This window comes from Bombus vosnesenskii, unplaced genomic scaffold, assembly GCF_011952255.1.
Source record: "Bombus vosnesenskii isolate JDL3184/JDL3185 unplaced genomic scaffold, Bvos_JDL3184-5_v1.1 scf7180000013265, whole genome shotgun sequence".
Lineage (NCBI taxonomy): Eukaryota > Metazoa > Arthropoda > Insecta > Hymenoptera > Apidae > Bombus > Bombus vosnesenskii.
In genome coordinates this window covers 1,767,791-1,789,801 of record NW_022882925.1, presented here as the reverse complement: position 1 = coordinate 1,789,801, position 22,011 = coordinate 1,767,791, and the positions used below count along the sequence as shown (strand labels likewise).

Here is a 22,011-nt window from a genome sequence, read left to right as displayed (position 1 = left end):
TTAGGAAATTTTGTATTTCTCGAGGTATCTAGATCTTCGATGGATCTAAGAAATCTGCAGATGATGTAGAAAATAGCGGATTATTCTTGGTATCGAGTTTCGAGTCTAATCGATTTTTTAATAATATAAATCTTATTACGAAGCACCGTTTCAAGTGTCTGTACGATTGAAATATCGAAAAATCTTCCTTTTATTTCTCTCTCTCTCTCTAGATTAAAGTAATTTCCATTTTATTTTTCTTTTGATTTTTATAATACAGCAGCCGTTGCGTACGATCGGAATATCGAAAGTTTCCCACCGAAAGTTGCATAGTTTAACTGGATTTATTAACATTCAGTTTTTTTATCGTATCTTCGGTTCTATTCGACGATTTGTAACGCGCAAGAGAAATATATAATCTTTCGAAGGTTGCCGATGCACGTGTTGCTATTGTTTATTGTTCTTGGACGATAGTCACAGCGATGTATAGGAAACAGGCCGTTTTCAGCGTAAGTGGGTCCGAGAGTTTTTCTAATGGCTTGTGAGGGCCCTTCCTAATGAGCTGTGAACTGATTTACGCGGGCACAGTCGCGCTCGATTTCTCAGAACGGTGCAATATGAAATTCGAGTTGCTCGTACGATCTCTTCTATCCGTCAGCGCTAAATAATCTTTTATTCGAAGCTCGTTTTGTGTCTTAAGTAGTAGCTTTTGAAATGTACAACAGAAAATTGACCCATTTACACATCGTCGAGAATTTTATTTTGTATTTTTTAAATAGTAAACAAGACTCGTATTTAATCCCTTGCGGCATGTATCTCTGACGTCTAAAAATATACAAATTGCTTCTAGTTCGATCAATTATTTTGGCCATTGAGCTTCGCAAATGAATACTATACGTCTGATAAAAAGTATATTACACGCCTGTTTTAATTATTAGTCGCTGTTTGTTGCAAGAGAATTCAATCATTTTCATTAGAAAATCGAAGAAAATCCTTTCATAGCAATGACAGCAAAGACATGAAACGTAGTATTATAAATTTTCCATCTGAAATATCATCACACCTAGTTCAAATATTAATATTTATTTATTAATTGAATCTCTGAATTGTTTTTTATTTTATTACATATAGTCGAAGGGTTAAATATTTCCCCCGTAATATATACGGTTTCTCCAAACATGAATGAGAGTCACTATACCGACATCATTTTTCCCATATGGTCCACGTCAAGCTTCCCAATAGTTAAACACATTGCCACGAAGCATTTGTAACACTTTGCTAGGATCATTCTCATTAGTGTGATTTCCCTTTGTGATAGCGTCGTTGTCGATGAGCGACTTCCATTTTACGAAGCAGAGAGCCGGGTCATATTGCTCCCTTTTGCCCCTAAACGGGCTGTAAAAATCCTCTCGGCAGGATTGAGAGATTATGTCTCGATAAACGGGCTTCGTCGGTTTCGCTTGATTAAAATGCGTCCCAGTCTCCGGAATAAAATCGGCCGAGTACAGTTTGATAGCGCGTCACGCGTATCTCTTAAATCGCCTCGAATTCAAAAATTCCATCGAACTGTGTATTAAATTTTAATCTAATCGCTCTGGACAACTTCATTCCAGTGACTCTGATTCCTACCAATTTAAACGTAGCATTCTCTTCCAAATTCCGAACGAAAGTATCTCCAGGTGATCTGAGAGCCGCTCGAGTATTTTAGTCTTTTTCGAACATTGGAACAGTTCGTTGTTTATTGTGGATAAGACGCTGCCTCCATTTGCCTTTGAGTTTACCTTCTTCTATTTTCTCTTTCATTTAATTTTTATCTAACAACAAGTGACTAAACGAAGATCAACTATACAATAGTACGTGCTTGTACACGCAGGTCCTAATATCGCAGAGAGATTAAAACACTCGTATGGGCGAATGAAGAAAAGAGTGAAATATTAAGCAATCATTTGTCCGCTACGACTAAATCCTCAGTTGACAATGAGCGAGTCTCGGTAACTCCTTGTTACGCGACAACTTAAACTGGCCATACAACACGCAGTTCCATTAAAACACATAATCAACACCTATTGTTCAACCAAATCGTTTCAAACGGCTTCACCGAGACAGATATCGAGCCAGACGAGTATAGAGAGAGGAAAAGAGAGCCGTAGAGAGAAAGAGAGAGAGAGAAGTAGTCGTAAAGGCTGCGCTCAGACTCTAATAACCCGGTCTCGAATCAATCCCAACGCGGAAATAAAGATAAAGTCCCGATCGCAGATAAACGTCGGGACGACGTAAAATATTTTCCCGTACGGCGAAATAGCGAAGCTCGAGGAGATTGGAGGGCAGACGTATAGGTTTATGGGTTTCCGCGAGCAGGCCGCGGCCATTCCGCGCGTCTGGAGCGCCGCCACCACCGCCGCCTCCACCCCTCGCGGCGAACCGTGTCGCAATAGAGAGATGGGGGTTGGCTGTAAAAATTTTACTGCGAATTGTCTGCAGACTACCGACCCACCGCCCGACGTTACGACCGGGAAAAATAGGAAATCCCCGGGAAACCGGCGGAAAAACTCGTCTGGGTCAGATCTCCACCCCCTCTGGCTGCACCCCCGCGATACTCGCGCGCTTTCTTCCTGTCTCATTTGGGTCAGCGAACCGATACGTGTTACTTCGACTCCTCTTCTCGTGTTTCACCCTCCGTTCGACCATTTTCCCACCGATCTTTCATCTTCCATGCAGTTTTTCCATCTACTTCCCTCGCGATGTAGCAATAGGGGGTGATAAGACGTTTGAAACGATTGCTTTCGGCTTGGGTTAGGTCGTGGTTAGATCTTAACGCGTCTAGAGTCGGCTTTAATCTCAGACTAGTGGCTTAGAATTTTTCCAATGTTACTAAAGTTAATCAGGGGGTGGTGGATTTAGGCGTCGGCGGTTAAGACGAGAGCAAGAAATCGAAAACTTTCAGGGAGATTGGTAAGTTAGCAAAATTTGTCTCCTGTTATCGAGATTAACTCGAACGAAGGATTCCGAGAGGAAGAATTTGAAATTTTTATAGACAGACCGATAAATCGATACTTCTTGCCGAATATTATTAACGTGGTTAGGGACATAGGATTCAGGCGTGCGTAGTTTGGGACTGTAGCCGCTGCTGTAACCTTCCAAACGATCGAAACAGTGCAATAAAATTTTCTGGAAGGAGCGCGTCGTTCAAGGGAGCAGTTCACTGACCAGACTTTTTTTCGGGTAGGGAGGATAGTCGGGCAGAGAGCGAAGGGTCAGAAGTCACGTAAATTCCAGGCGATCGGTTATCGGGCCAACGGTCTCCCCTGGAAACGAGGGAAACCGAGGCGACAAGAGAGAAGAGCCGCCAATTCGGGGCCAACTGTTGAATTTTATCACTCTCTGTCGCCCCACCCCTATTGCCCTTCGTGTTTCGTCCGCGGGTGGTGGTGAGAGGCAGAGGGGCAGGTTAACGTAACACAGACCACATGTGTGTCCCGTATACCACCCTCTCTCATTCTCTCTCTGTTTTTCTCTCTGTTTTTCTCTCGCATTCGCTCGATTTCTAGGCCTAGCCGACAAAAAAAGCCACGAAAGCGATACGGCCCTGACACCCTGTGGGAACACATGTGTGTCTTAGATAGCTGGCAAGCAAGTGGGAGGAGTATAGAAGGTCTTCGAACTGAGATAATCCATTGAACCCCATGTGTGTGTTTCTACGTGTGTAAGTTCTTCCTTCGTTGATCCATAATGACGTTCCTTCCAGAGATTCGGTCTTTATACGTATCTGATATTATATAATGTATATAGTATATGATATTATAAGGATCATCAGCGTGGATATAAAAATTGTTCATTTATTATTTTCTTATAATTCTCTGAAATAATATTTCACATATTTTTTCCTGTGTCGTTTAAATCGTCATCTTACACGAACGTGTAACTTTTTCCGATTAATCGTTTACTTGGTGATCCGATTCAATTAGAACGTTTCATATGTGTATCATTAAGCGTTTGAATGCTTCGGATCAGCAGTGTATGTGGAAATAAAAATTACGAACGATTCAATTTCTGGTGTTCTCTCGACGATTTATTCTCTTCCTCTTGGTTATTCATATTTTCTATTACTTCCTGTACGTCGTTTCGGTGATTCATGCTGCTGGCAAGCCACCTATCCTACCGATCTTTTACTTCTTAGCTTGGATCCAATCGACGTCGTTAACGTAATAGATGGCCCAAAAGTCGGGGTTAAAAAGGGCCCTGAGTATATTCTTGCACCAAATATAGATTGATATTTTCTCAGCTCGTCTCTTCCTTTTAGATACTCCATCTTTCATAAAAAGAACTTCAGCTCCTTCGAAGTTTCACCGCCTTTCCTTAAACCATGGCAAACATGATTTTCCCTAAAACATGTCAAAGCCATCTCCTATATTACTAGCAACAATCTTTCTAAATACTTGGCCAAATATCCAAGAATCTTCTTCTGTGCAAACGTTAATCCAAACGCTTCAGACATCCAAGCAACTCGATCGACGAATCTTAGAATCCTATCCCACTTTATCCAACATTGTCGCGTCATCCCAACACTCTACCAAACATCCTATCAAAAATCTAAGAACCTTTTTCCTCCAAAAGTCCCTTCCATGTCGCTCCAATTATCTCAACCGTCAACCAATCTGACAACTCTTTGCCATTTTATCTGTCGGCTCTTTGAAACGCCGCTAAATATCTTTTCATCGAACGATTTGTACCCGCCTTAACCAAATGTCCATGGCGAGGTTGAAAGTTCGCGTACGTGTAAAGGTGTCTAGGTCGAATGTGAAAGAACAGGTCCCATACCGGTTGGTTCACGCGGCCACGTGTGCCAGCGTGTAACCCCTTGAAGAGGGCGGAGGAGAAGGAGAGTTTTGCCAGCTGCCAGCAATTTATCAGGACCCTCGGTGAGCCGAGTGGAAGTCGAAGACCTTGGCCCGGTCGATCGCGTAGTCTCGTTCTGTCACGACTCGAAACCCGACTCCATCGCGTTACACAGCGATGTTTCGAGTCTGTTCACCCTGTTTCACGATCTAGACTTGTTCTAAGAATCGTTGGTCCACGGGGAGACCCACCGGATCGTCGTCCCTGACTTGTGTCATTAGTGCCGGCCTGGCTATAAGTCATTAAGATGACGACCAACGAGGACGATCAGTCTTTTGGGTCAGCCTCTAATGGCAGTCATGGGACTCTCTTCGGACAAACTCCTCGACGTTTCCTTCGTTTATAGCTTCTCCTCGATGCAGTACACCGATACATAGTTGCAGGATGATCCGAAATTAACGCTTCAGTCCCACGGCTTGGCGAACTTTTGATGATCGCGCATCCAGTACTACTGTGTTGGTAGACGTTGCTCGCTGTTGGAAATTGGACAGTTTACACGGCAAATGACGCGAGTGGCGAAGATAGTACATGGGAAGTTTATGAATAAATAAATAAGCGATTCTTTGTCTACTTTCTTCTATCGAATCCTGTATATTTTGCATACGCGTTTCTGAGAATGTAGAAGATGTCTGTATTCTACGTTTGGTAATATCGTGCGTGATAGATATTGTTAGACGTGCTGTGCTTCTTCCATCGCCAGAAACGTTCGGAATAAAACGCTGCTTAAGCGTTTGGTCGGACTAGTCGTAATTTCCTGTTACGTACTCGTTTCGCGGGAGAAGGAGAATAGGGAAAGTGGAAAGGGGAGGGAAGAAGACAAAAAGAAATTAAGTTGACGAGGGGGAGGAAGGAAGAAAATAAGAAGCGAAGGATGGAAAGAGGATGAAAGCAAGGGAGCGAAGAGGGAACGAATAGAAGGAAGAAAATTGGAGGGGAATCTGAAACATTAAAGATCATTACGTTTATTGCTCTCCACAGAAAATATGTGGTGTATGTTCAAGTACGAAATTGTTTCGCTCAAAGCTACTCGAACTAACTTATTTTCCCATAACTATGAAAAAAAGGGTGGAAGGAAAGAGCGTCGAAGGGTCATAGAATACAGTCGATTATTCTTCCATCGAGGCGCAATTAAGCCTTGCTGAAGCGTCGGATCGCAGGATCGAACGCAACGGGGGCTAAATCCATCGCGACAGATAGCACTCGAGGATCCAGGGAATTGTTGATTCCCGGCGGATAGTTAAACACGAGAGGCCCTTTAGGGGCATTAAGAATTAAGTAATCCTCTCTAAACATTGAATCGACCCGTCAGCCGACGAGATACACACCGTGGATGCACTTTGCCAGCCAAAGTGACGATCGCCTGTGAGAAAACAGAGTCTCGTTTCACGGTGAAAAAAAGGCACGCCGCCCTTTCGACCGTGTTTTTTTCAAAATATTCACTCGTCTGAACGTGAAATATATGTGGAACGGGGAGATAGCGAGATGGAAATGGGAATTTGTCATCGATTTGAAATATTCGTAGCGTTTGTTAAGGTCGAGATTGCCCGATTAGATTATCGAATTCATATGGAACATCAGTGGTCGTTGTTCTCGGTGATTTCGTTTCCAGACACGAAGAATTCGATAATACGAAAATTGCTACTAAAGTTGTAGTTGCTTTCGTTTATCAAAAATTAAGAAAGCAGAGGAGAATTATTTGTAAATCTAGAGATTACATTTATTAGTTTTTCTACGTACAAAGTACTATTCCTAAGTAAGATTCCTCTTCCGTAAATTAGAGTTTCGTTTGCTAGCAACGATCTCGTACAATTTCATCAGTATCGGATGATCGCGTCGTAAAAGTAGTATGTAAAAAGTCGTAGGCATGACAGAAGAGCTAAAAAAGTATTTCAAGGTTCCTCTGCCATAAATTAAAGCTTCGTTGTCTACCAACGATTTCCTACAATTTCGCCAAGGACTCGTAAATTCATATCATAAAATACCAACAGATTCAAGTTGGCCACGGAATACGTTTTAATACGTGCTGTAATAATACTTAAATATCGTCTAAGCGGTGATGTAAAAACTCCAACGCAGCTTGTTTGTCGCCAGAGGTGTTTAAAAGGGGTCGAGCGTAAGATCAACCGGTGATCCTTAATCTTTCTGATGGAGAAAAACTCTTTGCTTAAACATGGCCACTGGCCACCGAAGAAATTCACGTAAAAAAAAAAAAAAAAAAAAACTAACGTAAGGGAGTATCGAAGGAAGTTGGTACTCACAGGTTAGGCTTGGCTGTGAAAAGGTGACGTTAACTATGAAAGATTGACAAGAATCGAACGGCCTAGCCTACTTTGGGGATTCGAGTCATCGGTTCGGATCGATGAACCCTGAGCTGTGCCGTGGGCGATAGAAAAATCAAAAGCAAAATGCAAGGGTTAGTTTGAGGGGTAGCTTGAGAAACATAGAAGAAGCTAATTTCTTAACTCGTAGGATTTTCCCCGTTACTCTGTGGAGTACTTGAGAGATGTATTCTTAGAATATCGTAGAATCTTTTTCTAATTGCAGTTAGAAATATCTTGAACCCTTTCTGCAGTGAATAGCTTCTGAAGACGTAGGCTCATTTTGTGAAATGAGAACCTTTTTGTCGTGTGTATATATTTGATGTATATCGACATTTAAATCGTTTTACGCAGCATGAGAATTATTTGTTTGTCGACAGAAATTTCAGATTACGCGAATAAATTGGTAAATATACCGTCACGGATGTATTTTAGAAACATCTTCGCTAAGCGTCATTTCCTTTCCAAAAGCGACAGACAGAAAGATAGAAAGATTTAACGTTTTGAAGAAATAGTAATCATAAATACGTACATAGAATGTGTTTATGTTGTATTTGAACGACGAGTACAACTGTAACGCTGAAAGGGTTAGGTTGGGATTAGGTTGTGCCACCAAATAGGGAAAAACTTCGCGGTTTACTAAATAAAATACATCATTGTTCTCCGGTATTCTTTGGCTGAGTGAGATTTGTATACTAAATGAAGAAGGGATTGATTATCTTGGAAGGAACAGCATTTCGTTTAATCTCGTCACTCGAATAAAACGCGGGATTTTACACTCAGTTGACGTTAACGAAGGAAACATTGTAACAACAACGAGAATGAATTAATGAAAGGAGAGCAAATTGAAAGAAAAAGAGGTTTAAAAACGAGCAATCATAGTCTCCGAGAAGAGTTCTTAACGAAATTATATCCGCGAAGGAACTTGGAAAGTTTCCCACTTTTCTCGCATTTTCACGGCCCACTTTTCTTCCCCTTCTTCCTTCTTACGACAGAAATACTAAAAATAAAATAGAGGAAACGGAAAATAGAGCAGGATAAAGGATACAAAGAAAAGGGGGTAGGGGTGGAAAAATTAAAGGGAAAAGCTCGTTCTCGATGGAACGTAATTTCCGGTGTTTAGCATGGAAAATATTTCGCCCTGCCGCTCTTTTCTCTCCCCCGGAATTTTAAACTCGTTTCCACAACGATGCTTGTTATAATTTCGTTAAACAATTACCGTTCACTTAGTTACCGTGTTCCGCGGAGAATTTGCTCACGATGAAAGTGAAGCTTTAACTTTCACCACCGACGAGAATCGCGTTAGGTATGCTCCGCATGAAAATTTCCCTAACTTACATTGATCACGATGCTTTCTTTGTATTACAATCACGACAAACATGATTTATGGCTGGAAAGATTTCATTTTAAGTAATTATCCTTATTTCCAAAAATGAGTCAGTTTGGTACAGCTATTTTTCTAGTCAGCTGAAGTTCTAATCTAATTCCTGATCGGTTGATTGGTTTAACAATTCTTCCTACCAGTTTCCATCAGATTTTCATTTTCTTCCTTCGTCAGAAGCTTCTTTGACGTATTCACTCATATTTATCGTACTTCTTTATCGATCCTTCGACGACCAAGCAATGATATATCGTGTAATTGCTCTAAACGGTAAATAAAACAGCTTACATACTATTTTAGCATGATACAAAAATGTACTAGAATAATTTAAGCTCGCTATGTAGGTCTGAGACACAAAGAACTTGCTCGTGACTTAATAAAAAGTGCTTTATCTAAGTGCTATAAATATTCCCATTCCTTCCAACTTTATAAATATATAGCATCTACGCGAAAGGCGGAATAGCTACGAAAGAAGCGTCGAGCGATTTCTCCGAATGTGCTTCCACAACCACGTCATTCCAAACTACAATTCCACAACCTGAATTGACTAACAAAATCGCCAGGCTCCTAAGACCAGAAAGAAACACCTACTGTCCTAAACATCGTGACTAACACGGTCATCCGCTGGAACTTGCTATCTCGAAGAAAGCATCCCCGATGGAACCAGCTTCGCATCGACTGTCACGAAAATTCCTGCTTAACGAGTCGGTTGTCAGGTCTGGAGGACCACGGTCGAAAGGAACGACCGCGCGAAGCCAAGGGGTTGGGAGGATTTAGGGTGGCAAATAACGACAGATAAAGAAAAGAGAGAGGGTGACGTCACGGGCGTCCTGTTGGGCTAGGTCGCGACGCGGCCTCCCTTCGTCGCTCGGCGTTCCTCGCCACGGAACGGTGAACTCGCCCCCTTCGTCCGCCAGCATCTAGCAGCTCCTCCACCCTTGGCCGTCGTGCCGAAAAAAGCAAGGCTCGCAGAAAGGACGCCCGGCGTCGTGGCGCTCTTTGGTTGATCAATACACGCCGCCTCGTACGCGGACGGACGGTCACGCATGTGCACCGTGTGGGCCCCTCGTTTTCTCCTCTCTTTCTCTCCTTCGCCCCTTAGCCTCCTCTGCCCACCCCTCTTCTTCTCCTTTTTTTATCCCTTTCTCTCACCCGACCACCCACTTTTCGTACCGCGCTCCTATCTCTTTCTCTCGCCGTGTTCGCCTTCCCCTTTTTCTTCCACCCTCCCACCCCCGCCCTCTCCGCAACCCCTTCGAGCACTGTGTCTTCTTCCCTTTCGTCTTTTTGCGCCTCTTCCACCGAACCCCTCTGCCCCGCGGCCCTTCCAACCCCTCTGGCTGTCGCCCCCTCCGACGTCTATCTCGCGCCGGACACCGGGGAACGTGCCACTCTTCTTCTTGTCCTTTCGAGAGCTTGAATTTTTCGGGGTGGGGGGTTTTAATGGTAGAGGTGTCTTGTTAGTTTCAAGGAGATGAGCTTTCGTTCGTTCGATTAACTGTTGTTATTCGGACGTTGCGTGCAAATTCACTGGCGAAGATCTTCCAGCTATTTTGTACCGTCTGTTTATCAATCTCAGATATTGGAGGAATTTCTTTCCAGAGAATAGTGGTTCGTCCCTTTTATAAGGTTTAGAATAGCAAATCAGAAGTTATAACGTTAACTCGGATGTCAGTGGACGTTACAGAAGATTCGATCACGACGGATAATTCGATTATAATTGTATCGAGAAAATAATTCAAGTTGCAAGCGTCATCTCTAAAAGGAAACATTTACAGTGACGATTTTTCAATTCACCCCTAGTAGAGAAAATTCATCGTTCTCTATCGGCTATCATTCCTATCGCACCTCTCTTCTTTGTTCTTTCCTGGCAGCCTTACCCGATCCTTCCACCCCCTCCGTTTCTATCTTTCCACCCCTGGTTCCCCAGCCGCGCTCCTCCTTCCTGGAGGCTGGCCGATTTTTTCCTCCCGTTTCCTCGGCTCCGCTATTTTTTTTTTTTTCCACCTTTTTCCCTCCCCCGGCCGGTTTCGCCTGCCCCCTCTTCAACCCCCGCCGCTCAGGCGGCACGGAGCGCCCTCTTTCTCTGTCTCTTCTCCCTTTCTTTTTCATCCAGCCCGGTTTCTTGCTCTCCTTCGATCTACTCTTCGCTCTCTATCTTCGTCCCCGTCGCGTTCTCTCTTCATCCGTCGAACGAACGAACGAACGAACCCCTTCTTCCTTTTTACCCCCGTCCTTGTGATCTTTTTTTCCCCGGCCACCCTCCGATGCCGGGCGTCGGCGTCCTTTTGCTATCGGGACGCTCTCTCGACTATCGGCCCGACCACCTACACCGACGTACGGAATAGAGAAAGAGAGAGAGAGGATAGCCAAGGGGGTTTCGAAGCGAGAGGAGAGAGTGGCTGCAGCGCCTGGATGCGAGCTAAAATGTATTTTTTTTCCCTTCTTTATCTTCCCTTCGAGCTGCTCGTGGGTAGGTTGGATTACCAATCCGGGGATCGTCGAGCATGTATTTCCATTTTTTCCCTCCTTTTCGCCTTTTCCATCCTCCCTCGTGTCTCTATCCTCTCGCCCTCTCTCTTCTTCCTTTTTTTCGCCTGGACGTAAGGGTTGCATCGGACGACGCAACCTCCCCCATCCCCACCCTTTTCGTCCCACGCCGTCGTGTTTCCGGCTCGATGGAAATTATCGAGTTGAATTTTTGAAGGGCCTGTGTTTCGTGTCCACGAAAAACGTGGCTTGGAAAAGGGGATGCGGGAGTAGCTGGAGGGTGATCGTGGATATTTCGATCAACGAACTCGCTTCGTGCTTCAGTGACGGAATGGAGAGGCCTCGAGTGGAGAAATTTTACTGGGTCTCTGACTTCGGTTTTTAATAAAGCTGCACAGTAGAAGCTTTAGAGGAGGTGGAAAGCTTCTTGGTTTACCGAATGTCAGAGCTTCCAGCGTTATAAGGAGGGCCGTGTACCGGTATACATATTACATCCGTTGCAGTCTATTTTTCGCTCGTACCCCTCGTCCTCTTTGTTCAAACTTTACTTTTAAATTTGAACGTGCTCGTCATACCAATAAGGCTGATTCTCTTATTGAATTATTAAGAAATTTAAGCGACTGTTCGCCGGATGACACGTTTCAAAATCCGTCACTGATATTAGATTAAGTTACTTAACCCTCTTATATTCCTGTGCTCTTTAATTATCAGTAGGATAATTAATAAGATTAATCGTTCAATCTAAGTTTAGAAAAGAACAATGAATATTTATAGTAGCGAAGAAAATGAAATTGAGAGCTAAGTAGGTAATTTATTTCTAATATATGCACATAATAGTAACATTTATATTAGACGTTTTTCACCATATTCTTGACGCTTCCCTACTCTGCAGTATACATTATATTTCTCAAGTACAATTTGTTTTGCAATTTGCAAAATACCTCGTTTCGTCCTCTGCTGTATATAAATCTCATTTTGGTTGATAGTCTTGATATATAATAGAATGCAACTAACCAAAGTTCCTTTCCGCTTTTTCTCGTGTAAATATAATGTAAGGTCGGTTCGACTTAAAGGGATTTAGGTCGGCAACCCTTGTAGGAAATGTCAGACAAATGTCAAAGGGCGACATTACTCGGTCGCTCGACTTCCAGGCTCTTCAATTATTCTTCTCATTACCAGATCCAATTTGAACCGTCACGTGACCGATCTCGATTCCATCTGCCAGCGGATGGATGGATTTAAGGGATGAATCGGTCTGTTCCTGCTCAGCAACGATTTCCTTCGCCCTGAGCTCGCTCCTCCAACTTTCTGTCTGCTCTCGTTCACGGTTTTAAAATAGAAACGGATAGTACCCATTTCCGGCCTGTGCTTCAAAACACTCATGATTTTTTTCTGTCGTGTGAAGAATCTTCCCACCTTCGGATGGTTTTACTTAGGGCGGTGAAAGTTTTTAGAACAGAAGCAGAATCTTTTCGACAAGTGTTGCGTGTGTGCTTCTAATGAGACTAACTTTAAAGCATGGCTACCTGGAATTACAGAGCTTGTACAATTTTCAACTTGATTAATTCGTTGATACGAACAATTTACTATGCCTATTTCTTTTGCAAGGAGTTGAGAATTTTTAGAACACGAGGATATGGAAATGAACTAGTTTCGTTAAATGTCCAAAAATCTAGAGGAGCTTAGAATAATTTTAAAAGATGGTAACTCACAATGGCACTTTCAAATTTCGAAAATTAATCGACACTTTATATGCAATTCGCCTACTTAGATCTTATTTTTTAAAAGCATTCACATTTTCGGAACACGAAACTAGAAAATTCAGATCCCTTGGAATACAGTAATTTGCAATTATCAAAGTTCTAAATTTCCATAAAAAGTACTTTACGTTCTCAAACATTTCTCGTCCGGGCCATCTCTATAACATAACACGAAAAAATAGAAACGAAATCTTTTCGTTCTGTATCCTACGTTTTATCGCAGTAAAAATAATTACGAAATACGATAGACGATTAATTATGTCTCCAAACGTTCAACTTCAATCATCAGCATCGATAAAAGTAAATGGAGAAATTTCAATGAAATAAGGAATTTCGTAAATGCACGGATCAACAGGCAAATAGAATGGGAGAAACATCGAAATTTTGTTTCAATAAAAGTGTCGGTGGACAGGATCGCAATATCTGGAAGGGATTTTATCCGGTCGTTCGCGAGAGGGTGAGCTTTCGACGGCGTTAGGGCCGCGTTGACCATCCTCGCACGGAAAATGCATATCCCTTCACGTTCTTGGACTTTCTCACAAGAATCGGATCGTTTCACGAGCCACCTGTGGAGCGACCGACGAAAGCATTGCCCTTTCGACGCCTTATGGTGTCCCTTAGCTCGGTTTCTAGGTCGGTCCTACACCCTCGGATTTATGGGGGCGTAAAATTCAGTCGCAGCGAGTGGCTCGCTATCGATTCGTACTTACCGAACTAGGTCGATCGACGAATCACCTTCGACATCGACTTACGACAAGGTTGATGGCTTTTCAGTATTATTGCTCGATTGTTTTACGATCAAGTTCTCGTTTCATCCTTCCATATACCATTTTCAATCGTTAATCTATAAATATTTGTTGCGATATTTGCCAAACTAATTTCCTTTCTCCTCTGTATAGACTCTAAATTAAATATGTAATAAATTAAATAAGACTTTTGTCTTGTTACTAACTGGTTTTTAAAAAATGACCATTGGTCTCCGAAAAAAATGGCCACCTACGTTAGAAAACGCTGGAGCAACGCGAATACTGTTACAAAAATTGCAATATTTAATAAAATTATCTTAGAAACAGCTCTGTATTTACTATACGTACACTTGATTTATCTACTATTTTTTTTTTTACCATTTTGCAACAATTATAAAATACAGGAAAAATTCTCAGAAAGATTAAATTGAATAAAATTATCTGTGAAAATACCCGTATTTACGATAATACAGAAATATAATTTATTTATTACTTTTCTACCATCTTATCAGAGTCGTGAAATGGCAATGGTAGAGAAATTACACGATCGTTCTCGAAAGAATTAAAAGCTTCGTTATCAACGTGAAATCGCTCGCCAAATATTTCAGACACGTCAGCTATATATCAGAAAGTCTACTGCTAGCAATTTTGCCAAGGAATAACGTAGAAAGAACAGAGGAATTCGAATGGTCGCGTTTACTTTATCGTTCGTGTAACGCGGTCCCTCGTCCGGAATAGGCCACCCTTTACTTCGAGCATTCCGAGTCCTTCGAGATGGATACGTGACCACACGCAAGGTCCTGCGAGTTGCGGAGGCCTGTCGGAGGGTGGTACGCGGTCGTTTGTGGTTCAGGAGGTCGTGAGAAGGGAAACGAGGTCATCCCTTAATGTTCCTGGCATCCCCGGTGTCCCCCTTGTCGTACGTGTATTTCGTTGGCTTTTTAAACCGCCCACGGTTTCCAGCCTTCGTGTTATGGGAGCCGTCAATCGAGGGAAAGAATTTTCTCCTGTAGGCAATTAGTGGGACGGCCGATGATTTACTGTGTACAAATTCGAAAGATTACGAAGCTTCCCTTTCATGACGTTCGATTTATAGTTTTACGTTTAACGGGAGTAAAATTTCATTTTCGGGTTGACTGGATTTGGGGAAGACTCGGACGGAGTTTTTCGTATGTAAATTTCATTTTCCAATGCGGATAAAATTTTTTTAGCGCTCAACTTGATTAGATCCAGTTTATTAAGATTCTGTTTTTTAATAAACTCGATTGTGGAAAGGAATTTTGAAGAGACGGCTTAATAATTCCCTCTCCGTTGCTTTTGTCCTACAATTTGAAAAAATACGAAACTTCTCGGACAATAATTCGTGGATTAATACTACTGATAAATTAACAAAGTACTTGTTATAAATCATAGACCTGTAACGAGATAATCAGATAATTTATAATCGATCGAAATTACTTATAAAATTCCGTTTGTTTCATCGTCGAACGTTTCGCTATTGTGCAAGATTTTTTATTCTGATTTCATACACTGGTAGCTGTGTTGTATTAATAACCGGTTGCTCGTGTGTATTCTATAAAATATTAATTAAATCGCGCGTGATTCTTTTTTATATTAATTAAATTAACATACAGCGAAAGATATCGTTTGCTCTGTTCATTTTATCAAATCTCGCTCAATTTCCCTCAAATGAATTCTTTCGTCGCGTGATTTAAACAACCCCTTTATATTACAACTTTTCCATCCCCTATGGCTGAAGTACGCGTTTTCGCCTAACAATTTATGAGCGAAAGAGGGGGTTGGATTGTTTGTCTCTGTAGAAGGCCGAGTGATGCCCAAGGTCACAGGCTAAGCCCGCCACCCTCGTCTATGTTGTGTCTAGACGGTGCTTTTTACCCCTCGCCGTCCTCTTTGCCATCCTCGATCCTCGCTGCCCACGCCTCCTCCAGTTCGACTACTTTCCACGCTCCACCTCACTTCCACCAGCTCACCAACCCTCGTCCTTCGCTACGATACTCCATTTATCAATTATTGATACTCTTTACGCGGTTTTCGGTGATTACCATTCGACGATGTTACGTCGATGAAACACGATGAATCATGATCTTCTCATCGACTTATTTTCTGATCTTATTTTCTGTTACTTAATGTAATTGCATCTGGTGACTATTTCTACGCGATATTCTTCTTACACGGTTCTTTGAAACGCGCAGCTCTTTTAACACGTTTTATTCGCATTTACACGTTTGATTTAGTCGTACACGGTTACAAAAACGCACGGTAATAATTAGTTGGCTGGTTAGTACCCTACGCGGATACTTGAAACTCGTGCTTTCTTAAGCACGTGGGTTATACGTGTTTATTAAACAAAATGTTTTTAGCGAACGCGTCTCTGTATTTTAAATTGCCTGCTGTATAACTTGCGCCAGTTTTACACCTTGTTGCACACCAATTTTTTCGTGACCCTTTTCACACGATTCTCTTTCTGCATGATACGCATCCAGCGTGCAAAAACAAGCTCATACGGTAGCATAGTTTCGCAATTGCCTAGAGAAATTAGGATTCGTGGGATTTGATACTGTTTTATAAATGTAACGTAATCGGTGTAGTTTCATGATCAAATAGGAAATCAGGATTCGTTGTAGTATTTCATACTGTTTTGCAAATTTATCGTGATTGATATAGCTTTTGGAAGAAAATAAGAAACAAGTTACATTATTTGATTCTAGAACGGAACTACAGCGAATATACCAATGATGGAAACAAGCTGTTTTCAGGCACAAAATTGTAATCGCGACAAACTTGGTGTCGTCATAAGCGAATCATCTTTATATATTGTGCAATAACTGTCAGGGTTTATTTTTACAACTCTAGTTCGCTTATAGGAGTCTCGGCAGCCAAGCGATTCGAATGTGTAGCTGTAAAGACCAAAATCGTACGACGCGTCTACCTCTTAAAATACAACGCGATATTTAAGCTCGCAAGATACTGGAAGCAGCATAGTAGACGATACGAAAGATTAGAAACAGAAGAATCAATTTAAACATAGGAAAGAGAGATTACATTACGCGTACTACTAAAAATTCATCGTCAAAAATAAATCGGGAAATGAACACCTATTTAATAAACAAAAGAGATACGAAATATAGAAGAATATAAATAGAGGAATAACTTCAAATATGGAAAAATATGGAAAAAGAGCACTGTCCTACGTGTGCCATTAAGAATTAAACATCAAAAGTAGGTCGACAAATAAAACAGTCATTTTAACTGTATTAGCGTTACATATTTCAGCTTCACTTTTCTTTACGTGTCTTTATAATTATTGGCATTAATTATAATGGCATTACCACCTAATGACAAAATCCGCAGTCACTTAGTTGCCAACCCAATAGTACACACGTAACTGGAATTAATATTCACATTTACAAATACATACATACATACATATACAGGATGGTTGGTAACTGGTGGTACAAGCGGAAAGGGGCTGATTCTACGTGAAAAAAGAAGTCGAAAATATGGCATACAAATTTTTTTTTTTTAATTTTTCCATCGAGACAACGATCTACAGTGAGATCCGTTATAACGTACCTCACGCGTACCGAGCGAAAATTCAAAGTCGATTTTCTCGAAAACAAAGCCTGAAACGAAAAATTTTTATTCTAAATTTTCGACTTCTTTTTTCGCGTAGAATCACCCCCTTTCCGCTTGTACCACCAGTTACCAACCACCCTGTATATGTAAGAAAACTTCAATGATATCTACTTCCACTACGCGTCCAGCTATCTTTTCCTCCGGCTGTGTCTAAGTCAAGAAGAATAAATTCAAACATAGAAAAAGAAAGACATTGTGCCCTATATTCGGTGCTTTGCGCTCTATATAAACTAACATATATCTGTTTTTTTCTGTCACAGCAATGCAATCCGCACGACAAGGAGAGCGACTATTGGGGTGGCGGACGGGGCGCGAAACAAGGTTACGAGGTGAGCCAACCGCTTGCACATATTTTAGCAGAATGGCCGAAATTTTCACGGTCCCCGTGCTAATTCTACTTAGTGAAGCGCAGCACTTTCTGTTGCAGGCGAAAATGAACGCGGACCATGGCCAACTGCAGAAAGGTGAGTCGTCCTTTTGCCTTCTTTCTTTAATTGGATCTCTTAATCGGCCGTGAACGTATGCCTCGCGGCACCGGTTTAATTATGCGTGTTTCTCGTTTTTCTCTCTCTTTCTCTCTTCCTCCCTTCTCCCCTTGCTCTCTTACCGTCAACGTTTCCTCCTCTCTCTCTTTCTTTTTCTACCTTAGAGGAAAAAATATTTTGGACATAGAATAAACGTGGACCGAGGAGCGCGCAAATATTGGCACTCAATATTCGATAGTGCGGCCATTCACGGATATTGAAATAACAGAGGTGAACGACGACACGGAGGATAGAACGTATTCCCGTTTCTTTTTTCTTTTTTTCTTTCACGTTCCGGTTTCATTCTTTTTTCTTTCGTTTCTCCCGTTTTGTTCCTTTTCGACGAATTTTGTCTCGTTCCGGTTCCAGGGTGCCAGCACAGAACGTGTTGACTGGACCCACGCGGTTTTCACGGTGAATCGCCAATTGCAGGATATCGAAGGGTTGAAAATTTGGAAATTGCTCGTGCCACCGAAATTCGCGATTTATTCGTTGGTTCGTCATCGTGATTTTTGTGTTAGGATTCTGTGCAGTTATTAAAGTTAGGAAAATCGATCGTACGTAGTTGTCGGAGATCGTACGTGTTGCTTAGAGTGATGACTATCTTTAAAAGTCATATCTTTAGATTTGTATAACTGAACAAAATCCTGTCTTTTTTTTTTTCGAAGATTTGATTTTGATCTTTCAGTATTTCTTAGATCTAATTAAGCATTCTATGTTAATCGGATAGACGCTACGAGACAGACGTTCTTTATGAGCTCCTAAGGGGATAAAGGTACGAAGACTTTCTTCGTCGATTTCTCAATTCCACGATCTTCGTCGTTAGAAACTAAATAAATTCACTTTCTGTCAATCATCGTCGTTGTAGACTGTACCAAGTAAAATAGCTTCTATAAATTCTATAATACTATAGCAACTGTGATTTCAAAACGAGTAAATAAGCCGGTCCGAAGCCAAGAAGGCCAAAGAAGACCGGCAGAACAATCTAGCAGTACCAAATCACTCAAACTACTATTTATTCTTCGCTTAATATACAATGTCAGACACGCCAGATGATTTCATCTTACTAAGCAGAGGTTTCTCGTTAAATAATCCAACACCGACCAGAAGACCTTTGGTTGTCTGAAGAAAAGAGAAAGAAAAAAGAGGAGGAAGGAGAGACAGGACCGAAGCTGACGCACGTTACGTGTAAACATAGTTCGTAAGGTTGGTTCGCTGTCTGAAACCGGTTGTAACTTTGCATCCGTGACGTAAGATCGTCGATTAGGATCGAAGCAGGAGCGGGACCGCTTCGGGCCGGGCAAAAAACACGCGTGAACGCGAATTTATCATTCCACCGTGTCCCCGTCCTGTCCTTTTCTTTCTCTTTTATCTTTTCCCTCTTTCTTCCTTTTTTTTTTCGCCTGTTACCGGACCAGGATCTCTTGTTTCTCTGTTGGTCCTCGCTTTGGTCCTCTATATGGTCCTCTTTCTCGGCTTCCTTCTTCCGCGTTGCAGTTTCCCTGACCTCTGTCTCGCGCTCGGTCTTCCACAGATTCTTTTTGTAGCTCGGCACAGGAGAATTGGTATTACGAGGTTGTATAAGTGTTTTGCTATGCTTTTGTTGCGGAACAGAGAATTGGGAGAATTTGGAAAACGAGGTGGACGTTTCTACGCTAACTTTTTTGTTTTCGCCGTCCTGCGCTTTTCATACTTTGAATTATTTTTCTTAAGCATAGAGATTTGATGTTGGATGTTTAATCAGCTTTGGTACCCATGTTTGGGAGTTCGTTGACACTTTAAAAATTATTTATTAAAATGTTTCTTACAATTACGAAAAGTAATTTTAGAAGACGTCCGTCGAAGAAATCATATTACGTTCTGTTATTCTGAATGAATGGAAATTGAAACGATTCTTTCAATTAGTCAGGCCTTCCGCTCTCAGAACAGCTCAACCGAATTACTTCTTTATATTTTCAGTCTTAAAAAATCACAGTTTCCGAGGGAATTAAAAATTCAGGTCGGCTTTTGCGTCCTTAATCCTCATTTTAATTCCCGAAATCTCCTAATCGAATTTCATTCTTCCTAGCATGAATCTTAGAAAATATCGAAGCCTGCGAATCGATGAAAAATTAAAATCGCTTTTCGATTTTTCAAACATCCTTATAACTAACATCTCTGTTCTCAAATTATCCGAAACTCGATCGCCGGATATATTGATCGGAACTCGATCTCCGTATCGTCGATTCTTAAAAAAAAAAAAATTAAACCTTCAAAATCAACAAAAAAAATCAGAAAAAATAAAACAACGATACGAGTATAGAGTTAGAAAGCAAATTCAGCTTTCAATTTACAAATTTTCATTTGCAAAATCTCTCGACGATGATTAGTGTCGAGCAAGACTCGTTAGAATTCGGGAAGATGTAAGGGAGAGAAAATGACACAGGTTTTTCCTGGTATCGAAAGAGTTGAAATCATCGATCGGCGTTTAACGAAGCGGGAGGAAACGCCGGCAATGACCTAGGCCATTCACAGGCCGTCATTTTTTCCCGGTGCTCTCCCCGAAGGGATTAAGTAATCGGTGGCTTCACTCGTAAAAGGTGAAGCACGTTTCCATAAATGTTTTTCACTGCCAATGGCACGTGCGACGTGTCGTGTAGATCGGCCATTTACGAGACGCACGTTTTCCCCACTATATTGGCCTGTTCTGACGGTGCCTCGTGTACCGATTCACTTGATAAGTGGAAAGAAACTGAGCAAAACAACGGCTACTTTTTTCTACCAGCTATTTTTTACACGTCTGTCCTCGCGTTTAGCTTATGTCCTTTATTTAATGATCGAGCGGTAGATGATTAGTACTCTGAGGATATTTATACGAATTCAAATTCTTGCGACCACGATTGAAACAAATTTAGACAAAAATTCGTCTCACCTGTTAAACACTACAACGAGTGCTATACACATTTTATATACTTCGTATGTTACGTGGATTTTTGCATCTTCAAATATCTCGTAATTATATAAAAATTCACAGTCCAGCAATCAGCTGTTAATTTTTTGCTTACTTTTATCTCGACGCTATTGGTATACTTTTATTTGTTATTTTTAGAATAAAAAATTAAATTGTTTTTATATAGTAATTCGTTAGCTGGACGAATAACGCGTAATTAGAGACATTTGTTAAGAATCAGCAGTTTCGTCACCGTCGTAATTGATTCACATGGAGTGGCCCGAAAATTCTCAAGAGAAAGGAATGTCTGCTGGTGAATTTGGGCCATCGTCGAACGATTCTTGGGTCTGGTTTGCCCGAAATTTCAACGTCATGCGATCCGTGCATTAAGGAATAGTCCAGGGGAACGTTTACGCCAACCCTCGGGGCTGATTTTCGAGTCGCGCAACGAAAACTGTTGACTGGATTTCGGTTTCGAGACACGCGAGGCGATGATAATGACTGCTCGAAAGATTGAGTTATTACTTAACCCGCAATATTGTTGCCTTTCCACTCGAAATTTCTATTATAAATCTTTTCCATTCTTCCTTTTTCTATTCGCGAAAACAATACAAGAAACGATTCTCGTATTAACAATATGTGCAGCGAATCAAATAAAACGAGTAAAAAGTATCGAATAAAACTTATTATCTTCTCAAATATAATTTTCATCTACCACGCATTTATCCGAAGAAAAATTGGTCTTCGCGAACGTACGATTACAAATCGTAGCAAAATTCATAGTACGAACTTAATAGCGACACTAAAAACCAAACATAATCTGAAAAATCTCTGAAAATCGACAGGCAAGAAAATTAGTTTGCGGACAAAAATGCGCAACCTTGCGATCTTAAATTGTACAATTTACCACGTTAAACCTTGGTGGCGCTATACGAACCAGACGTGATCTGAAAAACCTCGGAAACCGACAAACAAACAAGAGAAACGCGCGAAGAACAACAAATACGGTGCTAACGTAATCGAAGAAAAATGGAACAGAGAACGAGATGGTGGCAGTCTAATAACGAGAGACAGAGCCCACCGTCATTAAGATCGAAAGAACCGAAAAGCCGAGAGAGGTAACACGCGAGTTCTCTCGAGTCGGCTGGTTTCGTCACGATTTCCGTTTTCGAAACGTAACCGAGGCAAATGGTCGGTCTCTAATGACCGAAGCAACTTCGCCATGGTAATTCCCCTGTTACGAAGCGATTCCCGTGGACTGTCTCGATCCCATGACGCCTTGGTTCAGCTCGTTAATGGAACGGATAACGACTTTCACCTATGCGTGGTCC

The 22,011-nt window shown here is 41.5% G+C and overlaps 1 protein-coding gene across 6 annotated transcripts in view; it reads left to right on the top strand.

The window, feature by feature from the left end:
- The window catches only part of LOC117241912 (zinc finger protein rotund-like), a 240,008-nt gene that overhangs the window by 110,293 nt on the left and 107,704 nt on the right, over positions 1–22,011 (top strand). For 4 of the 6 annotated variants that reach the window (XM_033508230.1, XM_033508223.1, XM_033508191.1 and 1 more), the window contains exons 3-4: positions 17,488–17,556; positions 17,640–17,691. In XM_033508230.1, coding sequence (XP_033364121.1) covers positions 17,488–17,556; positions 17,640–17,691 — 121 coding nt within the window. The remainder of the gene's footprint in view (positions 1–17,487; positions 17,557–17,639; positions 17,692–22,011) is intronic. The other 2 variants (XM_033508196.1, XM_033508214.1) reach the window with 1 other exon arrangement.